At 44.1% G+C, this 27,443-nt stretch overlaps 2 protein-coding genes across 3 annotated transcripts; both read left to right on the forward strand.

The window, feature by feature from the left end:
- The first annotated feature begins 968 nt into the window (after nt 1-968).
- Nucleotides 969-26,044, forward strand: TAPBPL (TAP binding protein like). 2 transcript variants are annotated; one of them, XM_068699134.1, is made up of 8 exons: nt 969-1,104; nt 18,583-18,660; nt 18,777-19,019; nt 19,760-20,041; nt 20,649-20,990; nt 21,171-21,494; nt 22,019-22,111; nt 22,447-26,044. In XM_068699134.1, exons 2-8 carry the CDS (start codon nt 18,612-18,614, stop codon nt 22,464-22,466), a joined length of 1,353 nt encoding a protein of 450 aa, XP_068555235.1. In that variant the 5' UTR covers nt 969-1,104; nt 18,583-18,611; the 3' UTR covers nt 22,467-26,044. The 2 variants fall into 2 exon arrangements, with proteins under 2 accessions (XP_068555235.1, XP_068555225.1); XM_068699124.1 differs by lacking the exon at nt 969-1,104 and having other exon boundaries at nt 18,197-18,660.
- FBXO40 (F-box protein 40) lies at nt 970-15,813 on the forward strand. Its single transcript, XM_068699117.1, has 3 exons — nt 970-1,104; nt 7,461-9,359; nt 11,856-15,813. The coding sequence occupies exons 1-3, from the start codon at nt 1,096-1,098 to the stop codon at nt 12,051-12,053; spliced, it is 2,106 nt and encodes a 701-aa protein (XP_068555218.1). The 5' UTR covers nt 970-1,095; the 3' UTR covers nt 12,054-15,813.
- Nucleotides 26,045-27,443: the final 1,399 nt, after the last annotated feature.

Consider the following 27,443-nt stretch of genomic DNA (forward strand, 5'->3'; position numbering starts at 1 on the left):
ATACTTGTCATCTGGGTTAATTCAGCTGGAGAATTTATTCTTATATCAGTAGCAGAGAATTTTGAGAAGCAGATTTGTGCAAAAGTGAAGCATATGAGCAGTATGTTTTTAAGCAGTCTAAAAAGACAGTGACAACATTGAAGAAGTTGCTGTGGGTCAAGGCTGAAGAGTAATTGTGAACAAGGAGGTGAGGGGTTGAAGTGGAAGGGACAAACACATTGGTGATAGTATGATTGGGTGAAATATGGGTTTAGACATATTCCTGCTGGCCCCTGTTTTCCTGAGTGCAGTGGGATGGTACAAAATGGTACCACAGTAATACAGCCCTTTCTAAAAAAGGCCACAGAGCCAGCCTGCTAACCGTATTTAGCACTACTAAATTACAATTGGCACCAGCAAGCCTTGGTTGTCACCTACTGACATTTCGTTCAACCTAAAAATGAAAACACAGTTGCCTGCACTGTTTCAAACCATCAGCGTCACTGAGGTCTCACAGATAGGGAAAGAGAAAGATAAGGTGGAACAAAAAGCTGTCTGTGATTTAAGATCTCAGAGCTTCCACCACAGCAGCAAGGTGTTCACCCACCAGGGAGAAGCAGCAACTCATCCTGTGTGCTCCCACCGCTGGAGTGAGTGAAGGCAGGAGCAGGGGACGCAGTGACAGCTGCAACAGCAGAGCCTACAGGCTGATGTGGGCACTGAGAGGAGCGGCGTGGTTAAAGATGAGAATGGCAGGGAACTCATACAAGGCTCTGGGAAATGCTCTGATCTTTTCCTCTTAACACCCAGAGCAGAGGGCAGGGTTAGTGTCGTCTCTTACATCCTCTCTTCCATCCTCTCCGTTAAGTATCACGCCAGTAGTGACAGTGTTAACAAATACAGTGGAAGAGACAGCTCTGAAAGCTGAGCTGCCCAGTCACATGCACAGGTTTTATTTTTAACATCCCCAAACTACTTGATGTTTCTACTTGGGCTTGTTCTGTGTCCTCTCATTCTCTCTTCTTTCTTTGCTTCTTGTTAGCCCTTACTCACCTCACTTCAACCCAGCTGAGCAAAACCAAGAGCGCAAGTGTTCGGTACAAACACAGGGACACTATGATTAAGGTAAGGCTTTGTAAATAGGGCTGGAGCCTTTATTGGTGAAAACTTATGCAATGCGATGGTTACTGTGTCAAGCTATGAAAGCCAAGATGTCTTCAAAACAGTCTTAGTAATTAGGATGAAGTAGAATAATCAGACACAAGATGTCTTTAAGTGACACCTGAGAAAAGAGGCAGCTGGTAACTCTGAACACTTCTGTGACAGGCTGCTCTAACAACAAAAACCCTCCATAACATATTCAGTGGATTAGCCAGGGCTTGCAGCACTGCATCTGGGGTTTTAAAAAACTAACATACTGGCTCTAAAATGGGAACTTCGGTAGTATGACAGATAATAAATCAAAAATTCAATTTATGTAACTTTCAAGAAACTAAAAAAAAAAAAAAAAAGTCTTAAAATCCAGTGAGTTTTAAGATTCAGACTGCAAACTGCATTTTTAGTCCAGACTAAATAATACAGTGATGAAGTAAGAATTACAAGCATTACAGGTACTACTTACTGTACCTTTTAGAGTTGTGGATGCTTAGCAGTTTTTATTCATGAATCTTTTAGCTTTTGTTTTTATGACTTAGATCTTAACCATGAGCACTCACATTCTTTGTACTGGGCATCTGGGTTTAGCTGGTTTTCTTTTGTTTTGCTTAAATCCATTCACTTGACTATCTCAAGAAGTTTTCAGAAAAGTATGTTAATGAGATTGTTACCAGGGAACAAAAATAGAACCTGAGCCCAAAACAAAACTGTTTTGTTTTGTTTTGTTTTGTTTTGTTTTGTTTTGTTTTGTTTTGTTTTGTTTTTCTCAGGCTTCAACTGAACTGTAACCTGTTATTTTAAGGCACTTGGTGAACTCAAATCATAAACCCAGGTGCTGATGCACAGTAAGAGTTTGCCTGTGTCCCTCCCAAGGACAGTCCTTCACATTAGGTGCAGAGTGGGTGCCTGTCACAGTCTCCTCCTTTCCCACTCCACTCCTCAGCCCCTGCTGCTGTGCTGCCCGGTGTCACACATGAACCCAGGGGACCGTATCAGCATGATTTTTTTGGTGGGTTTGTCTTAGATGAGCTGTGACTATGTTGTTCCAGGTAGGGAGGAGCAAGAAATATTGCTGATCCAGTGCTCAGACAAGTGCCGCATGGGGTTCCTACCAGCAGTGCCCTGTGTTACCTGTGCCCCATTACTCTGAACCCTCCCCTGCTCCTCCCTCAGCAGCACTGGTGCATTTGGCTGGATAGAAATGGCCTGGGTGAGTTTCTGTGCCTCTTCACTGCACACATGCAGCACAGATTTACCAGGAGAAGGGATGTCTGGTGATGTGACAGCTTATCTTTTGCTCCATGGTCCTGCATGCCGTGTTTTGGGAGCTGAAGGGAAGTTGATGTGCTGTTTCAGGAACCTAAGTAGCATGCAGCATCTGGAGGAAAAGCAGGGAACTGAAGTCTCTGCCTGACTGATGCACTATGCCGTGGACCTACTCTGTCCCTGCCATTTTAAAGTATATTTCTTCATATAAAGAAAATCCGACACATTCAGCATCTCCAAACCAGTGGTTATTGCCACAAAACATCACAGTCTCAGTCAGCTGGTCTCCAGCTGAAAAATACAGGGAATAGCTCCCTAAATGTCACTTGTCCTTCCATCTTTGGGCTTATCCAATGAGACAGTTGTCTCATGGAACATCTTTTCCATCTTCATCTCTTATATCAGGGACTTGAGATTCATGAGAAGGATTGCCCTGGCATCAAAGTGCCCCTGTAAAATCTGTATGAACTTGTTCAAGGGTTAAGACTCCAGGCAACTATGCCTTGCATGCACTCGATAGAAGTTTGTTAGTGTTACTGATAATGATTTCATCTCCACTTTCTATTCTCCCTTTGCACGTACCCTGAGCTGTGCCATGTTCACTACTGGGCTCATCTGAAGCCTGGCTGGCAATGTGCTTGTAAGATCAGTCTGAATGGCAATTGCAGAGCAGGCGTGCCATGCAGGACAGTGACCTGGCTGCGAAGATGTGGGGTGTCACTCACTTAGAGGTCACTGTGACTCCAGATGGTGACATTCTTGGATTTGCTTTTTATTTTGTAATGAAGGGCAGGATGTTAGAAAACTTAGTCTCCTAGGAATTACATAAACATGCAGTTTCCACTGGCATAGTGTTTTCTTCCTCGGCTCCCAGAAATAAACATGTCTGTGCTGTGACTGGAGACCCAAGCCTGATTTCTTGCTGAGGTTGTTCAGGTTGTGGTGACTGAGGTGGTGCACTGCACACAAAGAGAAGAAAATCTCTAGTTTAGAGAGGCTTGGATTTTCTAGAAAATGTGATTCTATTGTTGCCTCTGCCAGGCAGGTGAGACATCAGAACCTGGGCATCCCCATGCTTTGCTTTTGGTTTATTTACATAAACTATTATAGTTAATTATATTTGCTTTGGTTTTCCTACACTCTAATTCTACATCTGTCAGATGGAAGTACCAATGTCTTTTAACCTCAAGTGCACCTCTAGTACTGCAAAGGCAAATTCATTATCACTTGTGAACCACTCAGATACTACGGTAGTAAATATATTGAAAAACCCTGTAAGGAAATCAGCAACTCTATATTCACCCCAAGATTTAAGTATTATGCTGAAAACAAGATATACACTGTGACTGGGTAACAGGGATTAAAAGAAATAGTAAATAACTGCTATCTGCCCTACATACTTCACATTCCTTTAAAATATTTTTTTTGTTGTTGTAATATTATATGTAACTTTAACATTCTTGGCTCCAGTGTTTGGATGAAAACTTCCCAGAGATTTTTAAGAGATGCTTATCGTGCTGTAAATCTTAGAAAGATTGTTTTGTGTTCATTGGTAATCAGATCTCAGAGGCAGTCTGCAAGATAATTGTCTGGGGTTTCTGATGGCCTTTTAAAATGGTTTCTTAAAATGGGAGGCATCCCTTGAATCTGCAAGAAGAGTTCAGATATGATGTGCAATTTTAGTATGTCATATTATCAGTCACCTACACAGAACAAATACCAAATAAGGAAACAGTTGTGTTGTTTTAGCTCAATAACTGCAACTAAATTTAATATGCATTTACTGAAAATAAATTATAATTGATTTATAAACTACAAGTTATTGTCACTGAACAGATCTACTTCAGACACAGACATATCTGTAGTTTAAAAGGCGGCTGTATATTTTTAAACCTTACTTGATTTGCTGTCATGGCAGTCTAAAAATAAAGATTTACCAAAGTGGACAGACTGTGGATGGGAGTTTGCATCTTTTCATTCCACAGCACCTTAAGCATGATTCAAGTAAAAAATTTTGTTTTTTTTTTTTTCTGTTGTTGTTGTTTTTTTAAAGCAGCCCTTCAAAAATATTGCAAGTTGCAATGAAACAAGTTGTATGTCGGTTTAGAGAAGTGTTTTATTACCTGACATATCTGTGTGTTATCTGCCTCTGGATGTTAATGTATCACTTACTGAGGCAAGAATTGGTAAATTTTCTGTCAAGTGTTTTGAAAAGCTGTTGTAGTTTCTGTATTGACAACGACATCAACAACTAAGAGATGGAGCTAATCATCAGTTAAAATACAGAGCTCATGATTATTGTCTTGTCAGAACAGAAGCATTCAAACCCTAATACATATCAGAAAAATTCTCTCTCACTTCTCCCTGTCTTCTAACTTCACAGATCTGACAATTAGAAGAGAGAGAGAAAAATATTTTTTTCTGACTGAACAGCGTGTACAATTTAGAGATGGGGTAAAATGAACTAAAAATGGCAAATCTGAGTAATCATGAAGACTGACTCTAGATGTGAATGCTGTGATGTGGTCATTGTTCACAAGCAAAATTTATATTTCCTTTTTCTCCATGTGATTCTAGTGTGGTTGGTTTCAGCACACAGCAGTGTGAAAGCAGGCTCCTCTCCAGAAACTTCACAATCAGCCCTTTCTGTGTTTTTGGAGAACCGTAAGGCCTGCGCTTCAGATGCGTTCTTATTTATCAATTATTTCTCTCTAATAGCTAGTTTTGCAGTGGAAAGTGTTGTTCATACATTCATGTTTTTGTTTCAGTGTAATGTACCCAGCCTTCCTCTGACCTTACACGAGTCATAGCTGGGACTATTTTTAGAGATTATATTTGCAGCAAAATGCTACAAGAATGACAGTAGCAAGGATACTGCCAATGTGAAATAAATCCATCTGCATCTCTTTCTTCCCTGAGCTGCATAAATGTAGATGTCACTAAACAGCCTAAAGCAGGATGGATGTTGTCCTAAATGACATTTATTCAGGGGCTGAAGCTGTCTGGGGCCATGCTGACCAGCACTGTGGTGTCAGCCCTGGGCAGAACCCTGTGCTTCCCACGACAAGCAGGGAACATTATTATGAGCAGTCATGAAATACTGCTTTTCTGCTTTGCTGTCTTCAGTCCCTTGGTGAAGGTATCAGAAAAGACTTGCTCCTTTAGTAGTTAGGATGGAGAGGGAATAGGGTTGATTCAGTAAGGGGATTTAAACAGGTTTTGGTCAGTTTTGGAGACTGTGATGGACGGAATGGAACTGTGTTGAGCTATGGTAGGTCCTACTGCATAGGAAGCATGGTGGGAAGATGAATCAAAGATCTTTTTCTCATTTTCACAACAAATAAATACATAAGCACATAAATAAATAAATAAATAAATAAATAAAAAGCCCTGGCTAACCACCCTTTACAGCAAAGGAAAAGTCAGAAAGCCTGGAGTTTTCTACTTGCAGCAGCTATTCTTTGGGCTAAGTTGCTGTTACCAGATCAAGTTATCCAGGGAGGTAGCTCCAAGCAGTACAAGGACTGGGCAGCTTCTAGGTCTCCAGTACAGCAACTGTGGATGCTGAGAGCATATGAAGGGAAAAGTCCTGCGGATCCACAGAAGCTCCCACATGTTCCCCCGAAGCAAGGTTCACCTCTTATGAGCATTGTAGAAGGACAGTGCAGGGGTGGATGGACCACTGGTCAGACCCAGACTGTCATTTGTTATTTTCTTGTTATGTTCTTATTTTTTTATGACAAAAGAAGACATGCCTCATGCTAATGACCACCTCTATTTAGTTGCTGCCAAATTCTGTGCTTCTGTTTTCTCATTTTTAGGGAGGAGTAATACCCGTTGCCTGGAACTCTTGCAAGGGTGGGGATATTATAAGCAAGGTGCACTGATAACTTTTGGAGACAGGCCTCATAAATGTATTATTTTCAGCTAATTAAAGTGATTTAATTGATTTACTGGGAAAGAGTGGAAAACACAACAATGAAACCGAAGCAGATGAGTGATTCATTCTGACACAAAGCTAGTAATCTGGCAGTGATATCTTTTCCTGTAATGGTCTCCGTACTCCATATTCTTGTACTTCTGCTTTTTGCTGTTGGACCTCAGGAAAATGGTATGTCCTTTTCATTTCAACATTTTTAGGGAGAGAAAAGCAAAAGAATATATTTTTGAAACCATGTTAATATGGGAGTGTGAGAACTGAAATGCATTCTTCCTTAAGAAAACATTTAGCCTTTTTATATGATAAGGCTGGTTGAAATTTCTGAGACATTTGTTTTGGCATCCTCAACTTGTTCTTTTCATCCAGTCTGTGAGTTGCAAAACATTAAATTAATGGACCTGCCAGGTGGCAGCTGAATTTATGAAATGGAGTCTGGTTTTGTTTATTTCTGTTCTTGTTGCCTGGGACTGTTCCCTATTTTCTGGGCCGCTGTGGCACCACTAACACCTTCATAAACTGAATCTAAAATATGATCACCTCAGGATCACCTATCCGGTTCTGGGTCGTGTTTGACACTGACTTGTAAGTATGTAGGATGAACTAAAAAAACGTAGGGCAGTTGCAGTTGGTTCATTTGTGACCATTGACCATTCATGTCCATGGTGGGATGAGGAAGGTATGACAAGACATGTGGGCCAAATGACCAGCTGATTTTTCTAGGGAGGAAAAAGAAATATCACCTTTCCCATTCAAATCATATCGAGGAAGTGGTGGAGCTCCCTCTCTGCCTGCAGCAGTCTTGATTTCAGCAATAAGCAATGGGCAGGATCAGCACAAATATTGAGGCAGAAAAACAGCTCATTCTCAAACCTTTGCTGTCTCTGCTGGGATAAGAGCAAAGAGCGCTGAGGTCTCACCGAGATCCATGCTGCTATCAGGGCACACTGTCCTGTGGGGATCAGTGCTCATCAGAGCTGGGCATCATTTACCCACAGCCTTATTCCTCCTAGGAGTGCATGTGAGCATCTAACTCGCAGAAACCAGGCATGGGCACGGGCACTGGTGGTCTGTGTCCTTCCTTGCCCCTCCAGGCAGTAACTCTTGTCTTTTCTACGTCCAGCACAGAGCTCAGAAAACTCCTCCTGGGCAGCACAGGCACTGTGAGAAATGCTTCAGCCGGCACTGCCGCGCGCCGATCGAGCCCTCCGTCTCCTGCATGGTGATCAGCTGCCGCTTTCACTGCGGAGCCACCTTCCACATGTGCAAGGAGGAGGAGCACCAGCTGCTCTGCCCCTTGGAGCAGGTGCCCTGCCTTAACTCAGACTATGGCTGTCCTTTTTCCATGGCCCGCTTTAAGCTGGCAAAGCACCTTCAGGTCTGTCCAGCCAGCGTTGTCTGCTGCTCGATGGAGTGGAATCGCTGGCCAAACGTGGATTCAGACACAACCCTCCACAAGAACATTATGAAGGAGACCTTGAGTGAGGAGTGTCTGGACACAGCGTTGGCGCTCAGAGACCAGAAGATACTTTTCAGGAGTTTGAGGGTAGCCGACTTGTTTCCAGAGTGGAGGAGAAAGGATGAAGTGGAAGAGCTAATGGATGAAGCCATGGGTGGGGAAGAAGGTGCTGTGGGAGGATTGGCCTGTGGTTCCCAAGAGGGCAATGACCCAGCATCTGAGCTCAGCCAACGTGAGCGTGAAGATTTGGCAAAGGACAAGGAAGGAATGGATCTGGGGAGTTACAAAACCTGGGAGAACATTTTCAGCAAAGAGCTCTTGGCGTGCAAGGTAACAGGCTCAGCAGCTGGCAAGGGAAAAAATACAGAGGAGGCTTCCAAGAAAACAGCATCAGGACCTTGTGCTGCCAGCTCTGCAGAGAAGGCAAAGGAAACGCCTGGTAATGCAGAAGAAGCAAAAGACCAACAGCCTGAACAAGTAACACCGAATAAAGAAATGACAGGCCTGGCTCCTTGGCAAGAAGGGGTCCTGGAGAGGCTGAAGAAAGAAGTTGGTGTGGCCGATTACAACATGTATCTGGTACATCACGGGGGAATGCTCATCCGCTTTGGCCAGCTAGCTGCTTGCACTCCGAAAGAAAAAGACTTTGTGTATGGGAACTTGGAAGCTCAGGAGGTGAAGACTGTCTACACCTTCAAAGTGCCAGTTAGTTACTGTGGCAAAAGAGCACGGCTAGGAGATGCACTGGGACACAAGATGCCAACTTCAGACAAGTCGGTGGATACCTCAGATTTGGGAATAAGTCCAGAAGAACTGCCTACAGCAAACGTAGTTCAAGCCACACTGCTGTGTGCATTGGAAAAAGAACTGAAAGGCCATGAGATCTCCGAAGCAAGGGGTATCGATGGACTGTTTGTGGACTTTGCAACACAGACTTACAGCTTTCCCCTGGAGCCTTTCTCCTCCAATGCTGTTCTAGCAGATGTTCTGGATGAAAAAAGCCAACCAGAACTCCATGTGGAGCTGTACACTGAATGTGTAACCAGAAGACACAACAAAAGCAGTTCAGCTTTCACATTCACTTGCAGTCATTTCTTCAGGAGAGACGAGTTTGCATCCCACTTCAAGAATGTGCATGCTGATATCCAGTCATGTCTGGATGGGTGGTTTCAGCATCGCTGTCCTCTGGCCTACTTGGGATGTACTTTTGTTCAAAATCACTTCCGCCCTGATGGACATAAGGCCAAGGTGATATACAGCAAGCTTCTCAAGACATTTGCTATTAAACCAGAGGTTGACACCGTCCTTGCTGAGTCAGGGACATGCAGTTACACAGTGGACAATCGAGGGAGAAACAAGGATTTGCTGAGCAGCCTCCCACTGGAAGTGCTGAAGTACATTGCTGGGTTCCTGGACAGCTTCAGTTTATCTCAGCTATCGCAAGTGTCAGTGCTGATGAGGGACATCTGTGCCACTCTACTTCAAGAGAGGGGAATGGTCCTGCTGGTCTGGGAGAAGAAAAGATATTCCCATGGTGGTACTTCATGGAAAGCTCGCAGAAAGGCAAGTGACTGCAACACTGGGGAAAGGACAGCCAGGGGGTATCACCAGATAACACACAAGCATAGCAAGTGATACTGCATATAAGCATGTAGGTAGGGGGAAGGTTCATGAGGTTAAGAATTTGCAGCCCAATGTGTCCTGGGTGGTCGGTGCTATAGAGTACAGTACATCTAGCAAAGGCAGGAAGGTGTAAGTGGGTATCTACTTCCTAGCTGCAGCTCCCCACCCAAGCTTGTCTTGAGTAACTTGTTTGCATTTGCACCGTATTTAGGCACCAGGAGCTGAGAATTCCTGATACTTAAAGGTCACATAGATGGTTTTAAAGAACTTGCAGTTCACCCTTTTGTTTTATTCTTTACAAGCTGATATAAGAGTACACTGAAGGGTAAAGAACTAGATGTGACTGTGAAAGGAGCTCAGGCATTCACATCAATCCAACAGGGTTTTGAAATCATAATCATAGTAAAGAATTTATTTCTGATGTCTAATTTACATCTATTTTCTTTTAGCTTAAAACCATTACCCCTTGTTTTATCACTACACTCCTTTACAAAGAGTCCCTCCTCATCTTTCCTATAGGCCCCCTTTAGGTACGAGAAGACTGCTATAAGGTCTTCCCAGAGCCTTCTCTTCTCTGGGCTAAACAACCCCAACTCCCTCAGCCTGTCTTCCTAGGAGAGGTGCTCCAGCCCTCTGATCATTTTTGTGGCCCTCCTCTGGACCCCCTCTAACAATTCCTCATTCCTCTTGTGCTGGAGGTCCCAGAGCTGAAGGTAGCACTCTGGGTGGGTCTCACAAGAGCAGAGTAGAGGAGGAAAATCACCTCCCTTGACCTGCTGGCCACACTTCCTTTGATGCAGCCCAGGACACGGTTGGCTTTCTGGGCTGCAAGTGCACACTGCCAACTCATGTTTAGTTTTTCATCCACCGATACCCCCAAGCCTTTCCCCACATGGCTGCTCTCCACCCAGCCTGTATTTGTGCTTGGGATTGCCCCGACCCAGTTGCAGGGCCTTGCACTTGGCCTTGTTGAACTCAATGAGGTTCACCCAGGCCCACCTCTCAAGTCTGTCCAGGTCCCTCTGGATGACATCCTGTCCCTCCAGCATGTCAAACGCACCACATAGCTTGGTGTCATCAGCAAAGTTGCTGAGGGTGCACCTGATCCCACTGTCCATGTCACCAACAAAGATGTTAAACAGCACTGGTCCCAATATCGACCCTGAGGAACACCACTCATTGTTGCACTCCACCCAGACATGGAGCCATTGACAGCAACTCTGTGAATGCAACCAAATCCAGACAATTCCTTACCCACTAAGGAGTTGATCCATCAAAATTCATGTCTCTCCAATTTAGAGAACAGGTTGCTGTGTGGGACTGTGTCAAATGCAACAAGTACAGTGGCTGCAAGCTGAATCAGCCAAATCCAAACAGGAGTTAGCCACTGAGACCATTTGCTGGAGGATGAAGCTTCCAGTAGCAAAAGGAAGAAATTCCACCTGGTCTAATTAACTCCAGTTCCAATTAACTCCAGTTACTGTTGCACAACTTAAAACCAGCAGCCTTGAATTTAAAGGCTGTCTAAACCCTTTCTTGTCAGCCGTCTGTACTGACCATGCAGGAATCTTGTATTCAGTGCACAGATTCTGCTTGAAAACATCTCATTTGTAATTAATCTGAATTTATTGTCTACTTTGTATGATAGCTATGATTATATAGAAACAGGACAGGCTTAGGTAACCTTAAATGCAGCACATCCACATAATGTCCTTCCCCAGGAAGGAACATTTCTAAACTATGACTTTAAAAATTCATTTGATTTAATGGCATACAGGAAATATTCAAGTGACTTATTCATGGTCTTATCACTACATGGTGGCGTATCAGTAAATGACACATGGTAACACTGCAAACAGAATCAGAAATTTTTAATTGCACATTTCTGTTTTTTACAAGCTTGTAACTCTTCTAGGAATGACCTTAACTTTAGATTTTTCCAGGCTTGTTCTGGGGTGGGGTGAGTAACAGCAGTGTTATAATGTTCCTTCCTTTGAAGTTACTGATAAAGACTTTGGAAGGTCTTTATGAAGTCAGGTTTCTTTGAGATACGTATCACACAAGCATACCGTAGTCACTCTGCCTTATAATTATCATTGGATACACCTATAAGCACCTTGGACCCCACCTCACATGTGATGTGGTGGTCAGCTGTCCTGGGTTTCCTCATGCCCAGCACTAAATTGGCACCAAAAACTGTGCTTTCCTGTCAAAAATGGCAGGTGATGACTAAAGCAGTAAAAACAAGTGTGAGGTACATAACAATGCAGACTACACTTGTTGTGCAGCCCTGCGTGGTCTGGTTTTCACTAACCAGTACAAGTAATGCATACCTACTACAGACGTATATACATTTTTCTGAAAATCCTCTTCTGTTTTTACTAACATATCAGTTTTCCCTCCCCGATTTCTCTCTCCTTCCCTATCGCCACCCAGACCTGGCAATTCAGCAGCCTCTTCTCCAGAGTTAACAGGTGGCAGCACAACGAGGTGGCATGCATGTCAGAGCACCTGAAGAAGTGCCCATTCTACAAAGTGGAGCACAAGACGGACCCTGTGCTGCTGACCGGCATGTGTGAGGCTCGAGAGCCTGTTCAAAAGACTTTGGTTTCCACCTTCAAGCGCAAGGTCTGAGCAACCAGCTTCTCCTCTGACCCGCTCCTTTCAGTGTCCCTTAAAAGAAGCTCTGGGAAGCTGGATGTAAAGATAGTTGCTTCTAACTCTCCTTTGGAAGGACAAAACTGGCATCTCCCCAGCTGCATTTGGAACATCCTGCAATTTCTTTTTTCCTCCCTGCATTATTTTAATTGTTAAAACTTCATCCAAAGAGTTCTGGCACACTGCTCACTGATGTCTTGTGCTTTCTGTTTATTTTTCTGTTCTCTGCTTAATAAAGCACCCTGGAGAAAGCAGTAAGGATATTGTTTGAACACAGCATCTTTGCATCCTTGAAGACAGGCTGTTGCTCCTAACTCCGTGACCCTGAGAGAAACAAGAGCAGTTAGTGTACCTAGCTTGAAAAGGTACAAAACTCCTTACCTGTGGCTGGAAAGCTGAGCTCTGGGAGCACAGACAGATGCCCTCTCACCTGACAGACCTAAGGATTGCTAATGTCTCTGGGGACATGGGCAAAGGAAAGACACCCCCAAAATTGCGCTCAATTAATTAAAACTCCATTGAAGACTCAGGATAGCACCACACAACTACAAACCATCCTTTAGGCAATGCAAGCTTAAAGCTGAGCTCGTGGCAACATCAAAACCAAACCAAAGCAAACAAATGTGCTCTTTGTTGGAAATAACCAGATAGCAAACCAGGCTGTTTAGGGGCTCAATTGACTTTTTCCTTTTTTTTAGTTAATAATTTTTTTGTGTGTGTTATGTTTTAAATCCATTAAAGCCATCAAAAAATACCTGAAGACACTTTTAGAATGCCTCACTTATTCAGTTTTGCAACTGTAAATTGCAAATTGTAGTCATAAACAATTTGTCAAAGAATGTTTGTTTGTTATGTAAAAGAAAAGGTGTTCAGCAACCCATTCAACAATGGCGTGAATAATGATTGCTTCAGTTAAATGGCCTGGAGTAAAAAGATATTTTTATTTTTTTTTATAGAGCAGAAAAGTGATTAGGATTTGGTTGATTTTTTAGTAAGTACACCAATTTAAAAATAAAATGTGTTTGTTGAGACAACAAATGAGGCTGTTGAGTTGAAAATGGGCATTGATGGATGGAGATATGCTGCACCTATGATTCTCAGTTTTGATGCAGATGCGGGATAAGGCTGGCCATGCAAAGAGCCTTCTCTTATTGATGGAGGCTGCCATTCATTGGTGCTGATGAACCTGAGCTGGGTACTGGGTACTGAAGGCAGCTGCACAGTCCTTGCAGCTCAAAATGTCCTCTTGAGATTTTACCATATGAGGATGATTTCTTCACCAGACACATGCCCGCAGGATAACATAATCTGAGCTGTGGGGGTGGTGGGTTGGTCCTGACATCAGGAGCAGGAGTAGCAGTAGTGACAGATTCTTATTTTTTATTTTTAAATCAATTTTCTTCCCCTAGAGATCTTTTTTTTAGGAAGTCTCATCATGCTTCACCCATAAACCTGTCTGCACAGGTGCCCTGGAGAAAATACAAGTTGCACCCCAATTTTATGCAACAGAAGCAAACGAACACAGGGGATGTGAGCTGGGCCAAGCACAGCTAAAGTCAGGTGCTCTGTTCCTTTGCCTTGTGCCTTAACCACTTTGCAAAAACAAACTGGCCATCCTTTAAAGTTGCTTGCAAAAACACACACCTGTCCTCATAACATCCATGATACTCGCCTTGTCTTCAAAACCCATGAAACGGGTCACCCAGTATTATTGCCCTCTGTTTTAAGCAGGGAAGTTGTCAGAGGTGAGAACATGCAGTTATCCAGCTTTTTTGGCTGCCTTTATGGCCTCCTCCTCCTCCACGTGTCATGTGCCTGATTTTGAAAGAAGCTCAGCACCAAACTGTAGACCACAGCTGTCCAAGAATCAGGTGCCAGCATCTATACTTGGTGCTTAAAAATAGAGGCAGTCAAAATTATGGACACTTTGGAGAGAAAAAAAAAAAAAAAAAAAAAAAAAGACCCTTAAAGGATAACGCCTGAGAGTAAGTCCAGCATTGCTGCTATTCTGATTCCGGCCTACTTCTGTCAATGCCAGTGGGTTTTGTTCTTATATCTCCCTCTTCCTGGAGATCTCATGATTTAAATTCTAGCCCCACTGCCACTGGCCTTGCTTCTTCCCCAGCCAGGAGGTGCCAGCATCAGGTACAGAGAGGATGCAATCTCAGCCAATGTGAGATAGCTAAAGATGTGGGTTACGGATAGGGATGCTGCAACTTTTACCTCTTGGGGTATAGATACAACATCTAGGAAACTAGATATGGATCATTTTCTTTCTAGTACTACTACAGGATACACTGGAGAGACACAAGGTGTTAATTCACAGAGAAAGAGACAAATTCACCCCCATGAATACCTATGTATATTTCTGTAAGCTGTAAATTTGATTGAGTCAACAAGATTCATTTACGATCCTGCCTTAAGCATATACGGCGCAAGCTGTAATCCGCAGTGATCTTCAGGTTAGCCTGGTTAATCCAACCCCAGGAGAGGGAAGACAGTACAAGGAGGTGGAGGTCACTTTCAGAACAGCACATATCCACCTAGCAAATGCCAGCTGGTAGCCACTTCATACTTTACCTCTCATTTAACACTAGAGGAGAGCTGTGGGCTGGTGTCAGATGCAGTCTGTTTAATCAGAGGAGGCATGCCAAGCTAGCTCAGTGTTGATGGTCCCACTCATTAGCAGAGTCAGCAGAAGCTTTTGGGGAGCTGCAAGGAACAGAATTTGCCTGAGCATTGCGTGAGCATAATGCTGGCTTAGTGTAAAAAGAGAGGCTATGGTTTGGATTCAGCAAGTCCTTAGGCTCCTAATTTAAGCTTGTAGCTTGACTGATGGAAAGTTCAGATAAATAAGGATGACAGATTTTGTGGTGTTTCCTCTTGTTGGAAGAATTGGAACTGAAATGATGGCACCATGGAAACCAGAGAGGTCAGAGCAGGGTAAAAAGGCTCAGGGCAAGAGAATGGGAAGACTGGAAAGAAGAAAGGTAAGTGGTTTGGATAGAGGACAGATGACTAAATGTGAGTGTCATGGGGAGAGGCAAATGGAGAAAGGTAAAAGGGCACAGGAATGGAGGGAAAAGGGATGTGGAAGAGGTGATGGGGCTCCAAATACGCTAGAAGAAAATGTTTGAATTCAAGAGATGCTAGGAGGATAGGGGTGACATTTAGAGCAGCAGAGACCTATGGGGATATTAAGGGGAATAGAGAGATTATATTATTTGGTTTCTACTGACAAAGTAAAATGAGCCTAGTGAACTCAGTGAACTGCAGACTCTATTTTGAATTGTAATTTTTACAGTGAACCTCACTCTGTGGCACAACCTCTATTCTGGGTTAGAATATTCAGCCAATGTATTGTTGAAGTGCAAGCTAAGAGGCCACTGTGAAACCACAAAGAGCCTCCAGTTTTGACATTCCTGTGCACTCACCATTTGCTGCCAACAGCAGATTTTCTGGATAAATGCTTGGAGAAGGGGCTGGAAGCTCCCTATCAGTGTTATACATTAACATGGGATGATATTTCTTCAGGGGTGAAAGGGTAGGTTACCTACTGACACGTACATCCAGGCTGGACTAAGAAATTACTCTCCAGGCCTCTATTTCCCAAAACCAACTGAACCCAGATAAGGTGAAGTTTGTCTGTACAATGTATGTTATTTTGCAAAACTGTAACTCCTTGTTGCTTTCTTAAGAATAATAATAAAAAATATGGTTAAAAAATGCATCAAAATCCATGTCTTATTTTGTTTTCTTAGTTTTATCACAGTAACATTAGCTTTGCTTTCTAATCAGATGTGGTTCCTGTACCCTCATGTTCATTACTTTCATCTGCTCCATTCGGTATAACTTTTCTGGTTGAAGACTAAGGCTATGTATCAGCAGCAAGTATTGTTATTCTTGGCCTCGTCCTCCTTGTATAGTCACTTTCTCCTTCCTTGTTAAGTTATTTACCTGTATGAAAAACTTTCTCTTCTAAAAATTAATTTTCCAGATTAACATCCCATTATATCTACAAATACCTGAAGAAGCATTTTCTTTGACAACCTATCTCCTTATTCATCACTTATATTCAATAACATTGTGACCATTGATCATAGTAACCACAAAGAGCTTTTTTTTTTCCTCCTGGGGTGCAATTTCCATGACTCACAGAAATTCTGGGCTTCTCTCACATCCAGTTCCCTCATTGCTATAGTCCACTTCAAAGACTTCTCTCATTTCCTGTATTTATTTATTTATTTGTTTCTTGGTTTCCCTTTTGAAGCAAAACCTCCAAGTACTGTACAGGCCTATTTTTATTCAGCTTCCTGCTTCATTTATATGTAAGCAAATTATGATCACGTGCTCCAAACTTATTTTTAATGACCACCTGCTCTATGACTTAACTGCTATTTACAACTAACAAATCTTTTGTAGGCTCAGTGACTGTTTTGTGAAGGAATTTGTCCTGTCATGTTGAGACTTACAGGCCTAAGCACCACTATGATTATGGGAGATTATTCTCCAGTCATTAAATGTGAAATTAGTTTCCCATGGTAGCACAGCTCCTACTGGGATTTATCACCCAGTATTAGCACTCTCTCTACATATCCAATTATGAACTGGAGTGGTTCACAGTTGTCTTTGAGCTGCACCACAAAAAAAGCACCTATTTTGAATTTTTTCCTCAGTTTCACCTAATGCACTATTTTTGTTCTTCATTTCTATCAGTCTGAACAGCAGGATATTTTAATACCAGGGATGACTGGTATCCTACCATATTTCTGTTACCTGTAGGATAGCTAGTTTCCACCCCATATTAGTTGTTCATATTTATTTCATACAGATATCTGGAAGGGAGTTAAAAACAGAATGGAGCCACAGGCTCCCTAATAGTAGCAGCTAATATAAAAAAGGTCAATGTCAGCAAGATGAAGCTTGGGGAGGTCCTATCTCAGTGCCCTCTGGTCTCACCCCCTTCCCAGGACTGAACTCAACATACCTTTGGAGGCCTGCCTTGTCTGCTGTGATTCTCTTACCACAGTTACGATATTCTTGCCCTTGTTGTCTAGTCTTCTGCCCATTGATACCTCTTTATCTGTCATGATACACCTATTTAATTGTTTCTGGTATTCCTGTGTACAAAAATAGGTGCACTGCTCTCTCCCAGCAGTTGCATCATTGTCGAAGAAATCAACACATGATACATACACTGTAAAATTATATTTACTAGCTAGCTCAGTAAGACGCACAACATTTTACTGGAGCTGTTTCTTTTAGGCAGGCCAATCCAGCATGCAGTGTGTTGCAGCTTTGGAGACTGGAAAAGAGTCCCAGCTACTGCAGATATCTGGAGGGATTTGATGACACAGAGCTGTCAAGGGTGGCTTGCTGCTCAGAAGGACAAACTTTGTCACAACTACTGTGTTCAAGCCACTCTACCAGCAGTAAGTCACGACCCATTTCACAGACACAACTTCCCCCAGCTCCTGGGTGCTGTTGGCCAAATCAGCTCCTTTAGGCTTGAAATGCATTTTTGGCCACACTGGCACAGCAGGGAGAATTAATATTCCTTGTGAGACTTTTCTAAGTGGGACTGGAGTGGTTAATGAGGATGGGGTGGGGATGCAAGGGGTAAGTGCTTATCAGGAGTTAATTGGAACAAACCGGGGTGGTTTCACTGCTGAGCAGGTGTCTGTCCAGCACAAATCCTGCCTGGGCTGGGCTTCAGGAAGTTGTATTGGAAGAGATGGAGAGATTGCTATCATGTTTGCTGCGCATGCGTACGCATGCTTATAGCAGGCCACAGCAGGGCTAGGTTGTATTACTGCAGGGCTTGAAAGACAGAGGAAAGGAACAGACCACCAGAGGAAAAAAAAAAATGCCATTTTCTCTCAGTATATCTGAAAGATGTGAAAAAAGGCAGTAGTTAAAATGCCATCAGAGCTCATCCATTCTCTCTCTAACAGCTGTGCTCAGGCTTGTTTTTTTTCCATGATGTTTTTTCCCATGAAGCAAGGGCTGACTTGGCAGCTTGCGGCTCCACAGCCACTGAGCAAAACAGCTCCCGTGTGCTTCATGGCACTTAGAGAAGGATCCACAGGGGAAAAAAAAAAAAAATCATACAGCTTCAAGCTCCAAGCCTCTCACAAAGCTAAAATCTTCTAAAAAGCAAGTGTACAGAGACACAGCAGTTTTCACGGGGTGCTCAGTGAGCCAAGGGTGGTGAGAAAGGCTGACATAGCATTGACTCTTAAAGAGGTATCCAGCAAAAGCAGCCTTTCTTCGGGGTTTGGGGATGCTTCTTGATCCCATTTCCCTGCTGTCTCAAGCCTTCAGCATTACGCCCTCCTGTTAAGACTGCTATTCTTGGTAGAGAAAGCGTTAACAGGCGTAATGGAGTTGTGCTCTTTTTTTTTTTTTTCTTCTGCTTTGTCAGAGTGAAAGTGAAATTAAAACCACGAGTGCTGCTAGCAGTCTGGGGCCGGGGCTGATTCCCGTAAATTTTTCTGTGTTCCAGCCGGCTGGAAGCCCTTCCCTGGGAGCAACATGATCAGAGAGCTCATCCTGTGCTGCTGCGTGCTGGCTCTGCATGCGGGTGAGTCGGGGTCGGATCCTGTGCTTCCACCCCAAAAAGGCTGCACGCTCAGCGGGGCTGGGAGAACAGCCTGGAAGAGATTCATGCATTAAACTGTTTCTCTTCCCTCCCTGCAGGCCCAGTGGAAGATCCCACAGCAGTGCCTCAGTATCGCACGGTGGATATCGTCCTGGACTGCTCCTACGTGTGGGACGGAGGACTGCTGCATGGCTTCGGTGCCTCGCTCTCCAAGCACCCGGCTACCCTAGTGCTAAGGGGTATCAGCGTCAGAGACGACGGGAGCTTGGGAGATGTAACTGACTACGAAGTCCCACAGGGAACTCCTGACTCCACTCCTCCCGTCATCTTTGAAGCCTCAGGTGAGTGGGAGAGCTGGGGTAAGAGAGCTGCCTCCAGGGTTTTGACCATTCACATGCACCAGGCCTGTACAAAAAATCCCTCGCCAAAAACAACTGAGTAATTATGCCACTATGTGTTGTTATTGCAGCCTTGAGCATTCCTATCTTTTGTCATTGCTAATATCAGCTTCTTGGTAAGTGTGCATGAAGCCGAGCTGTCCCTCTCAGGGCCAGCAGCAGGTACTGGGAAGCACATAGGTCACTTATGGGTGGTCATGTAAGATGCTTGTGCCTACAAGTAAGCCTGTGCTTTGAACAAAAACACATACAGCCTGTCCCTACATCCAGCCACTCCTGCCTTCTTGCCACACTTTCTTTCCTTAATTGAGATGCTTCAGTGTCCCCTTCGTACCTGGATTCAGGCCCCAAAAGAATAAACATTGCAAGTCTTCACCGGGTAGTTCACATATACAGCCTACTTTGTTGAGCTAGCTGAAGGGAATCTGTTCTGCATATTCTCCTTTCCTAACAGCTTCCTCTGCTCACAGTGAACTCTGTGCGGGAAGAAATAAAACCAGCAGACTGAAGGATGTAAAGAAATCTCAACTAACTTCTAACCTTTCATATTCTTTACTGGCCTTCATTTGATAAGCCTAGCCTTGCATTTCTGTACCCTGACTGACCCTCACAGCACATCTCATCCATTTGCTTTGCCTTCCTTTTGGACCCAGATGGCTAAATCTCTCCCTCTCTCCTCACAGCCCAGTCAGTGTCCATCCCACATGCAGAGGCCCTGCTGCACATGGACTGCAACGGGGAGGAGATGAGCTGCGAGCTCTCCCTGTACAGCTCCCGGCGGGACGGCGAGGGGCCCTGCCGAGCCTCCTGGTTCATGGCCACCCTGCAGCTCTCCGGTGGGATCAGCATCGCCCTGGTGCTCAGAGGACCCTGCCCCAGCGGACAAGAGGAGGAGGGACACGATGCAGTGCTGCACCCGAAGCTGGGGATTCCTGTGAGCAAAGAGGGGACGTTGCTGACCACAGGTGACCAGGAGGCCAGGGTTATCCCCACAGCACTGAGGGATGTGAAGGAGGGGAGCCTGCTGTCCCAACAGCCCTGTGACCCACCTCTCACCAGGCACTGAGGGCTGCCAGAGGAGTTGCTTAGGAAAAAAACAGGTCATGCAGACTCCTTTTATAAAGGTCCTTCCTTGGGGACAGTCTTGCCACCCCCTGTGCCTCCTCTCTGAGTTTTCTATGCCCTGGCTCCTGAGGATAGCACAGAATCACACAATGGTTGAGGTTGGCAGGGCCCTCTGGAGGCCATCTGGTCCAACCCCTGCTCCAGCAGGGACACTCAGAGCAGGTTGCCCAAGGCCATGGCCAGGTGGCTTTTGAAGATCTCCAAGGAGGGAGACTCAAGCAAGTGCTTCAAGACCATGGCATGCACTTGGTGTCCGCCTGTTTGTCCACCTACTAACCCCACTGGGCTGGCTTCCTCCATTCTTCAGCCCACATGGCCCTTGGGACACCACATAAGGTGCCACCTCTGTGTGAGGACACCACTGCCCATGCTTTGCAACTGAGAGTGCCTTTTTTAACCACATCTGCTTAACTCCCCACTTGCCTGTGTCCCTCTTTCTGTTTCTAGTTGAATTTCAGTCATCATCAAGAAACACTTCCATGCGCACACATCTCGGTGGCTCTGTAACCCTCGACTGCCGCTTTGCCTTGGCCCCCAGCTCCACGCTGTCCTCCCTGGAGTGGAGGAGGCAGCACCGAGGCAGAGGCCAGAGCATTTACCAGTACCAGGTGGGGAGCACAGGCCCTGCAACGCAGCCAAAAGTCCACGTGGACGTGGCACAGCTGCTGGGGAGCGGAGACGCATCACTGAGCCTGCAAGGAGCGACTGTGGCTGATGAAGGGATGTACATCTGCATGGTGTCCACCGCACAGCACCAGGCCCAGCACAACATCCAGCTGCTTGTGGCTGGTGAGGAAGGCAAATCCATGGGGGTAACAGCAGTGCTGTGTTCCCAGGCACTGAAACTTCACCCAGCACCCTTACTCTCTTGCTCCCAACACTCGTTGTCACAGCCAGCTTGTGGGTGGATGGCACTCGTGTTGCCTGCTAACATTACTAAGTCTAATCCCTGTTTTTTTCCCTCTCCAGAGCCCCCAAGGGTCCGTGTGCTTCCGTCAGTGGTGTCATTCGAGAGCGATGAGACAATTACACTGTCCTGCATCATTGCTGGCTATTACCCCCTGGATGTCTCGGTGAGCTGGACACAGAGGTCTCCTGAGAATGAAGCAGAAATCCGCCTCTCAGACACGCGTTTCTCCAGTCACCGGCAAAGCCAGGATGGCACCTACAGCATCACCTCCTACCTCAGCCTCAGCTCTGCCACAGCGCAAGCACCAGCCACCTACACCTGCCACGTTTCACACATGGCTCTGGAGGAGCCCATCTCTGTCAGTGCCCATCTGAAGGCACCAGGTGAGTGCAAGGTGTGGAGGAACAAGTCCTTCGCCCTGCCTGGACCTCCTGCCACCTCATTACCCACCACAAGGATTAAAAATTCTGACACTTGCCTGTTTCTTCCTGATTTCCTTAGGAGTTAGGAGCCTAGCTGGAGCTGATGTTCAGCTGGAGCTGATGTTCAGCTGGAGACTGAAGCTTCTCAGGAGCTGTAGTCCTGAGGAGCTGTAGTGCTTCTCCCCCTTGGAGCTGATGTGCAGTTGCTGCTGTTCTTGCTCTCCTTCCTAATGGGTCATTGCTTCTATGTATCCCTCTGACCCAGCAGGGAAAAGCAGGCAATGCTGCCGTTTGACAAATTACGACACATCAGCCTAGCCAGTATAACTGGCCCTGTGTCTGTGGCTTTAGTGCACGTGTTTCGTGTCACATTGGTGTATCTGACAAGAGCACGTGCTGTGCGGGCTTGTTGAGCTGTGACAACTCGCTGTCTGCTCAGCTGCTCAAGCGAGTGTAACGTCCCTGATCCTCCTCTTCCTCTACAGAGCACAAGGGATGGGAAGGACTGGTGGGGATGCTCATTGCCACTGCCATTTTCATCACTGTCCTCTTCGCTGTGCTCAGACGGAAAAGAGCAGGTAGGAGGTTAAGCACCGAGCCCCTTGCCTGGTATGGGAGATGGAGCAAGGGACATCTTCCTTAAATTGCACCTCGGTGTCACTGCTGGGGAGGTCCTGCTGCCCTCTCCCTTTCCTCCCTTGCCCCTGCAGTGTGCAGGGCTACCATCCCATAGCTGCAGTCTTCCTGCCCTTCCAACGCCTCTTGGCAGGGCAAGGATGCAGTGCTCTTCTCCATTCACTTCTGGTGGATCCCTGCACAGGGTGGTGTTCTGTACCAGTTTGGTCTTGCTGAATCTTAGGTGTGGTTTTTGTTTTCTTCTTTTTTTTTTTTTTCTTTTTCCCCTCCTTTTCAGCTAAGCCGAAGTCTGGGTAACTTCTGTTTCGGAGTAAAAGAAGATCTTGTGTCACCCACCCGCCCTCCTTTGTCTCCCTGCTCTTGACACATCCTGCTCTGGAGAGCCAGCCTTGACCAAACATTGGACAGAAGATATTGGTCTGTATGGGAATGGTAGGACTGCCATTGCTGAAGGAGCTGAGTGGCCATTCAGAGACAGAGGCTGAAAAGAAACACTGGAAAATGTGCCTTCATCTTGGGAGGACAACACTGACAGGCTCAGCTCTTTGCTGGGATGCCATGCTAGATGGAACATGCATGCATTTTTAGAAATTACCATTTTTCAATTTCAGGGAAAAATAGTTTGTGTGTGTATGTATATATATATATGAGTGCTTGTATTACTGTATGTGTGCATGTGTCTGTATAGATAAGTGTATGTACATATACATGTTGTAAATAGGTATGTGTCTGCAGATTTGTATAAGTACATTTGGCTAATAGTAAGCTTTTTAAGTAAGATATTTATTTTTTAAGCATGTATATGCTTTATCTGTAATGTCGGACAAATAACTAGGTACTTGAAAATTGGTTCTTCAAAATGGTTAACCCTCAAACTGGGGTAAGTGATGGCTTAAGTTGATTGCATGTCTAGCAATCAGAAAAATACGATGAAATTCTCCACTGAAAAGTTATAATATTTTTTTTTAATAGAAATTTCACTGGCAAAAGTTTATAAGGTGGAAAAGATCTGTGGTTCTGTAGTTGTGAAAAAAATAGACTCAATTAAAAACCTTTTCTGCCTAACAGGCAATTTGAAGGTAACACTCAGAAATCTTATATATAACCAATGGGAATAAATAAATAAATAAATTAGTAGTAGGAGGAAGGTTTAGATGGAAAGAAAGTTAATGGCACACGAGTTAGAACTTATGGAGCATACACGAAGCATACAAACTGATAAGGACTGCTTCACATATCTGGGAAAAAAATGGATTGCTGCAACTGCTAAAGGCTCTTGGAAGATTTTTTTCAAAATATGTTGGAAGCCAAGAAATTCTAGCAACAGCCTCTTACCAGGTGGATATAGGTAAAGCTGTTAACAGAGATTTCAGATAGAGATTTTTTGATATAGAGAAGACAAATCTTTTAAAAAGAAGTAGCCAGATTACATGAGGAGAGTAACAACTTTCTAATGTACCTGTGAAATAAGGAGGGTTTTTAACAGCTTTTATTAAGCTTAAGTATTTTCAGATCAGTAGGCCAAGATAATTTGCATCTCAACATCAAAAAAGATTGGGTTGAGAAGCTGTCTGGTCCAATGGAGTTGGATATTTGAACATCCTGGAATACTAGAGAAATTCCAAGGTATTGGAAGAGCAAGTTGTGCCAGTGTTCACAAACAAAAAGCAAGACAACTACGTGACTTGCAAATAGCAGTAGTCATAGTTAAGACAGTGTGAAGCTAATACAAATCAGCTAACAACATCTTCAAAAATGAAAATAACATTAATAATTTCATCTGTTGCTTTATTTTTTAAAAAGTTATGAGAAAAATAACTCCCAATTTACTGATTAAATAATACATTTTTTGATAAAAATACTTGTGCAGATTTAACAAACCAATGAATTTGTAAACCAGCAAGACATTCTGAAGAAAGTAATGATACTGTATGTCTGCATCATAATTTGCATCATGTATATTAATTACTGCCTAACAGACAAATGACAACATTTAATTGTCCAAAAAGAAGTCTCAATCACTGCTGAAAGTGTGTGCCTCTGCAAGAGCTGATGGCGATCCCAATGCTTTTCCACATTTGGATCAGGAGATACAATTATAAAAATGATTGTCGATAAAAGTTGCAAATGGCAAGATAGGTAGCTAATGTGGAGGGAGTCCTTTAGACCCACATGAACCACTAGATGTTCATCGATGCTCATCTGTTGAGTTGATCATAATCAAACAAGATGAGACGTTCAGTAATGCTGGTGGCATCTCCCTGGGTACTGGACCTCCACACTGTCTCCGTGTTCAAAGATCTCAATAATCTATCAGTCACTGTTAGTAACCAGCATGCCTAAGAGTGACCATTGGAAGAAGGTAGCTGCTGGCAGAAGCAGCTTTTGCTTGTAGCATTTTCTCTTCATTTTTTTGATGAATACCCTCACTCCCAGAGAGTGCTAATCCGGAGCTTTTTGCACTGCCAAGTGTATTCAAAGCAACCCCCAGATAAGGGATGAGTGTTTGGATGCAGGCACATGGCAGCATAGCCAGGGAGGAAGGACAAAGTGCCAGGAGCAGGAACTTCATTTGGAGAAGTCCCTTCTGTTTGTGATTGAGAACACCGAGCTGGAAGCACAGCGAAACCTGGAGCTGACACAGCTGTCTGCAGTGCAGGTGCACACATTTAAAAATATATATGTGTTGAAAGCTTGGAGGTGGCACAGAGTTAAATGACAGGAACAATTAGGAAGCTCAGAAAATGCTTTCCAGGGAGGCATTTTGAGACATTGCTCTGATCTTACTAAGACAGTTTCTCTTAACTACATTACAGAAGGTAGGGTACTGATGGCACCATAACCTGCAGAGAGATGCAGAGTGAGAACCAAAGGCTGAAAAATACATTTAGGCATGTACAGAGCAGAATAAGACATAATGTGCCCAATGGTGAAGAGGATTGTCCTAGCTGCCTGTCAATAAAAATGGTAGGCCGTCTCACAAAGTCTTCAAATACAGGACAGATTACTGTTCTGAACCTTTTCTTTAACCAAAACAGTTAATGACCTCGGTTAAAAGAGAGATTGGTCTCTTTATTTAATAAAATGCCCAGGCCTGTGTTGTGTGTGAAGTGTGAGCTGGTGATTTGTCTGCCTTTTTGGCCCATAAAACAGCATAAAGCAAAGAAAAAGTAATAGAAAGATGTAGGAGATGCATTGGGAGTGGTTGTATCCCTTGTGAGGAGAAATATACTGTGGCACTTGATTTTACTCCACAGCATTTTCTCTGATGCTCCCCACTTATGTCCCTGTATTACTGTGCCCCTGAAGTTTTCAAACTGAATTTAAACCACAAAAATCAGACATACACCCTAAAGGAGAAAAAAGTAATACTGATAAATAAAGTGATGCTATGTTTAACAACAATGTTCCTTACATTTAAATACAAAATGCTTATTACAGAAAATACCACCAAGAGACTAAAAGTTTGTCAAAGATAAAGTTGATTGCATTAGAAGGATATGAATAATTAATACTATATGTTCTGTGTCTCTGGGAGACAGCCACTCTGCCTTCCAAGGTCAAATGTGCAGTGGCCAAGTGCCACGTGGCATCAGTGCCTGCCCACGTGAACTGAGAGGTAGGAATCTGTTTGTCATCTGATTAGCTGCTAGTCAAACCAAGCCGCTATAAGATATGTGTCTATACAAACAAATATCAAATGTAGATGTTTTAAATTAATTCTTTAAGAGAATTGTTTAATGTAAGGTATGAAATTTGATTGGGATTTTGTCAACCTCTAAAATGTAAGATGAAGTTTTCTGTACACAAGTCAATACAGGACTTCTTTGGGTCTATGACTGTGCTGTACTGTGAATAAAGACAAGCCAAAACTTCTCATTTGGTATTGAAATATTTGTCACTGTGAACAGAGCTGAGCACAAGATTATCACTTCCGCATAGGTTCCCCTTGTTCAATTGTGCCTCATTCAATTTAACCTAGCAAAATTGACCCAGAGATCTAACTACATTGGCTTAGATGCAGTTTATGAACATAGCTAAATTTTGGCTAGCATGCATCTCAAAGTGAACATGCATTAACTAGAAGGCATGTGTAAAGTATTTGAATTGACTTTGTGTTCACTTCAGCCTGGCAGTGTACATCATAATCCAGAGCAACTGAGGACATTGCTTCTCTGGAGCCAGACTGCAGCACGGGTGCCCTGTTCAGTCAAAACCCTTTTCTGGAATATGGCAGACACGGTGTATGAGTGGTCAGTCATGACCCTGAAGGACATGTGCAGGCCCTCACCAGCCCTCTCCAGCCACACAGCTGCTGCCTACATGCCACTGGAATTCGGTGTTCCCGTTGCAAGGCGCCACAGTAAGGACAGGCTGAGCAAAGGTTGCTTTTAAAATCATGGAGATGTCACTCTTGAAACATTTGAGAACGACATCTCTGGAAATATCAGGAGTCCACCCTCCCTGGGCAGTGCTCATCCTTATGTGTAATCACCAAGGCCATCACAGATCAGGCTAGGAAGAAGCCTTCTTTTTGTGCATAAAGTGTTACAGCTGAGAGAGCCGTCCTTCATAAAGCTTATCTCCAACTTGGAACCAGATGCTGGGGGCTGAGAAGCTTCAAATTCCACCAGTCACCCTGCAGCTCTCATGGACTCATAACAAAGGGCCTAATATATGGGAGTTATTATGGGAATTATTAGAGCTACTAATTATTCAGAGCTACTACCTGTCTCCCATAGTCCACCAGTCAATGATGGACAGTACTCATTCAAGCCTAGTGTGCAACAGGAAACAGATTTCCACATTGACCACAGAAACACCAAACTTCTCCACATTTCCCCAACAAGCTGCAGGTGGGACAAGGTATCAGGGCAAGCATTCATGCCCTCCTACTGTACTCGTCTTCCAGATCAGAGGCTTGAAGCAGCAAGCTCTGTTCCAGGAACTTAGCATTACAGTCCTCATAGTTATTTTCAACAGCTGGACAGCTCTTTTTGTAGACACGGTCATCTCACAGCTATACAGTGGCGGCTTCCCCTCCCCAGAACTGGCCTTTAGGAAAAATGCCCCTGTGAAACAGCCCTGGTCAAAGACATGTATTCACTAGGGCTGTGTTTTTGCTTTTCTCAGTAAGAGCAGTCTTCTGCACTGATCATTTTCTCTGGTCTATCCTTCACCTGGTGTTCACTAACAGAAGCAATAGTAAGGTACAACAGGTTATGAACCTCCTGATCTTATGTAATGTTGCATATTTCCTCTCTCTCTTCAAAG

Source organism: Anas acuta, chromosome 1 (assembly GCF_963932015.1).
Source record: "Anas acuta chromosome 1, bAnaAcu1.1, whole genome shotgun sequence".
NCBI classification, from domain to species: Eukaryota; Metazoa; Chordata; class Aves; order Anseriformes; family Anatidae; genus Anas; species Anas acuta.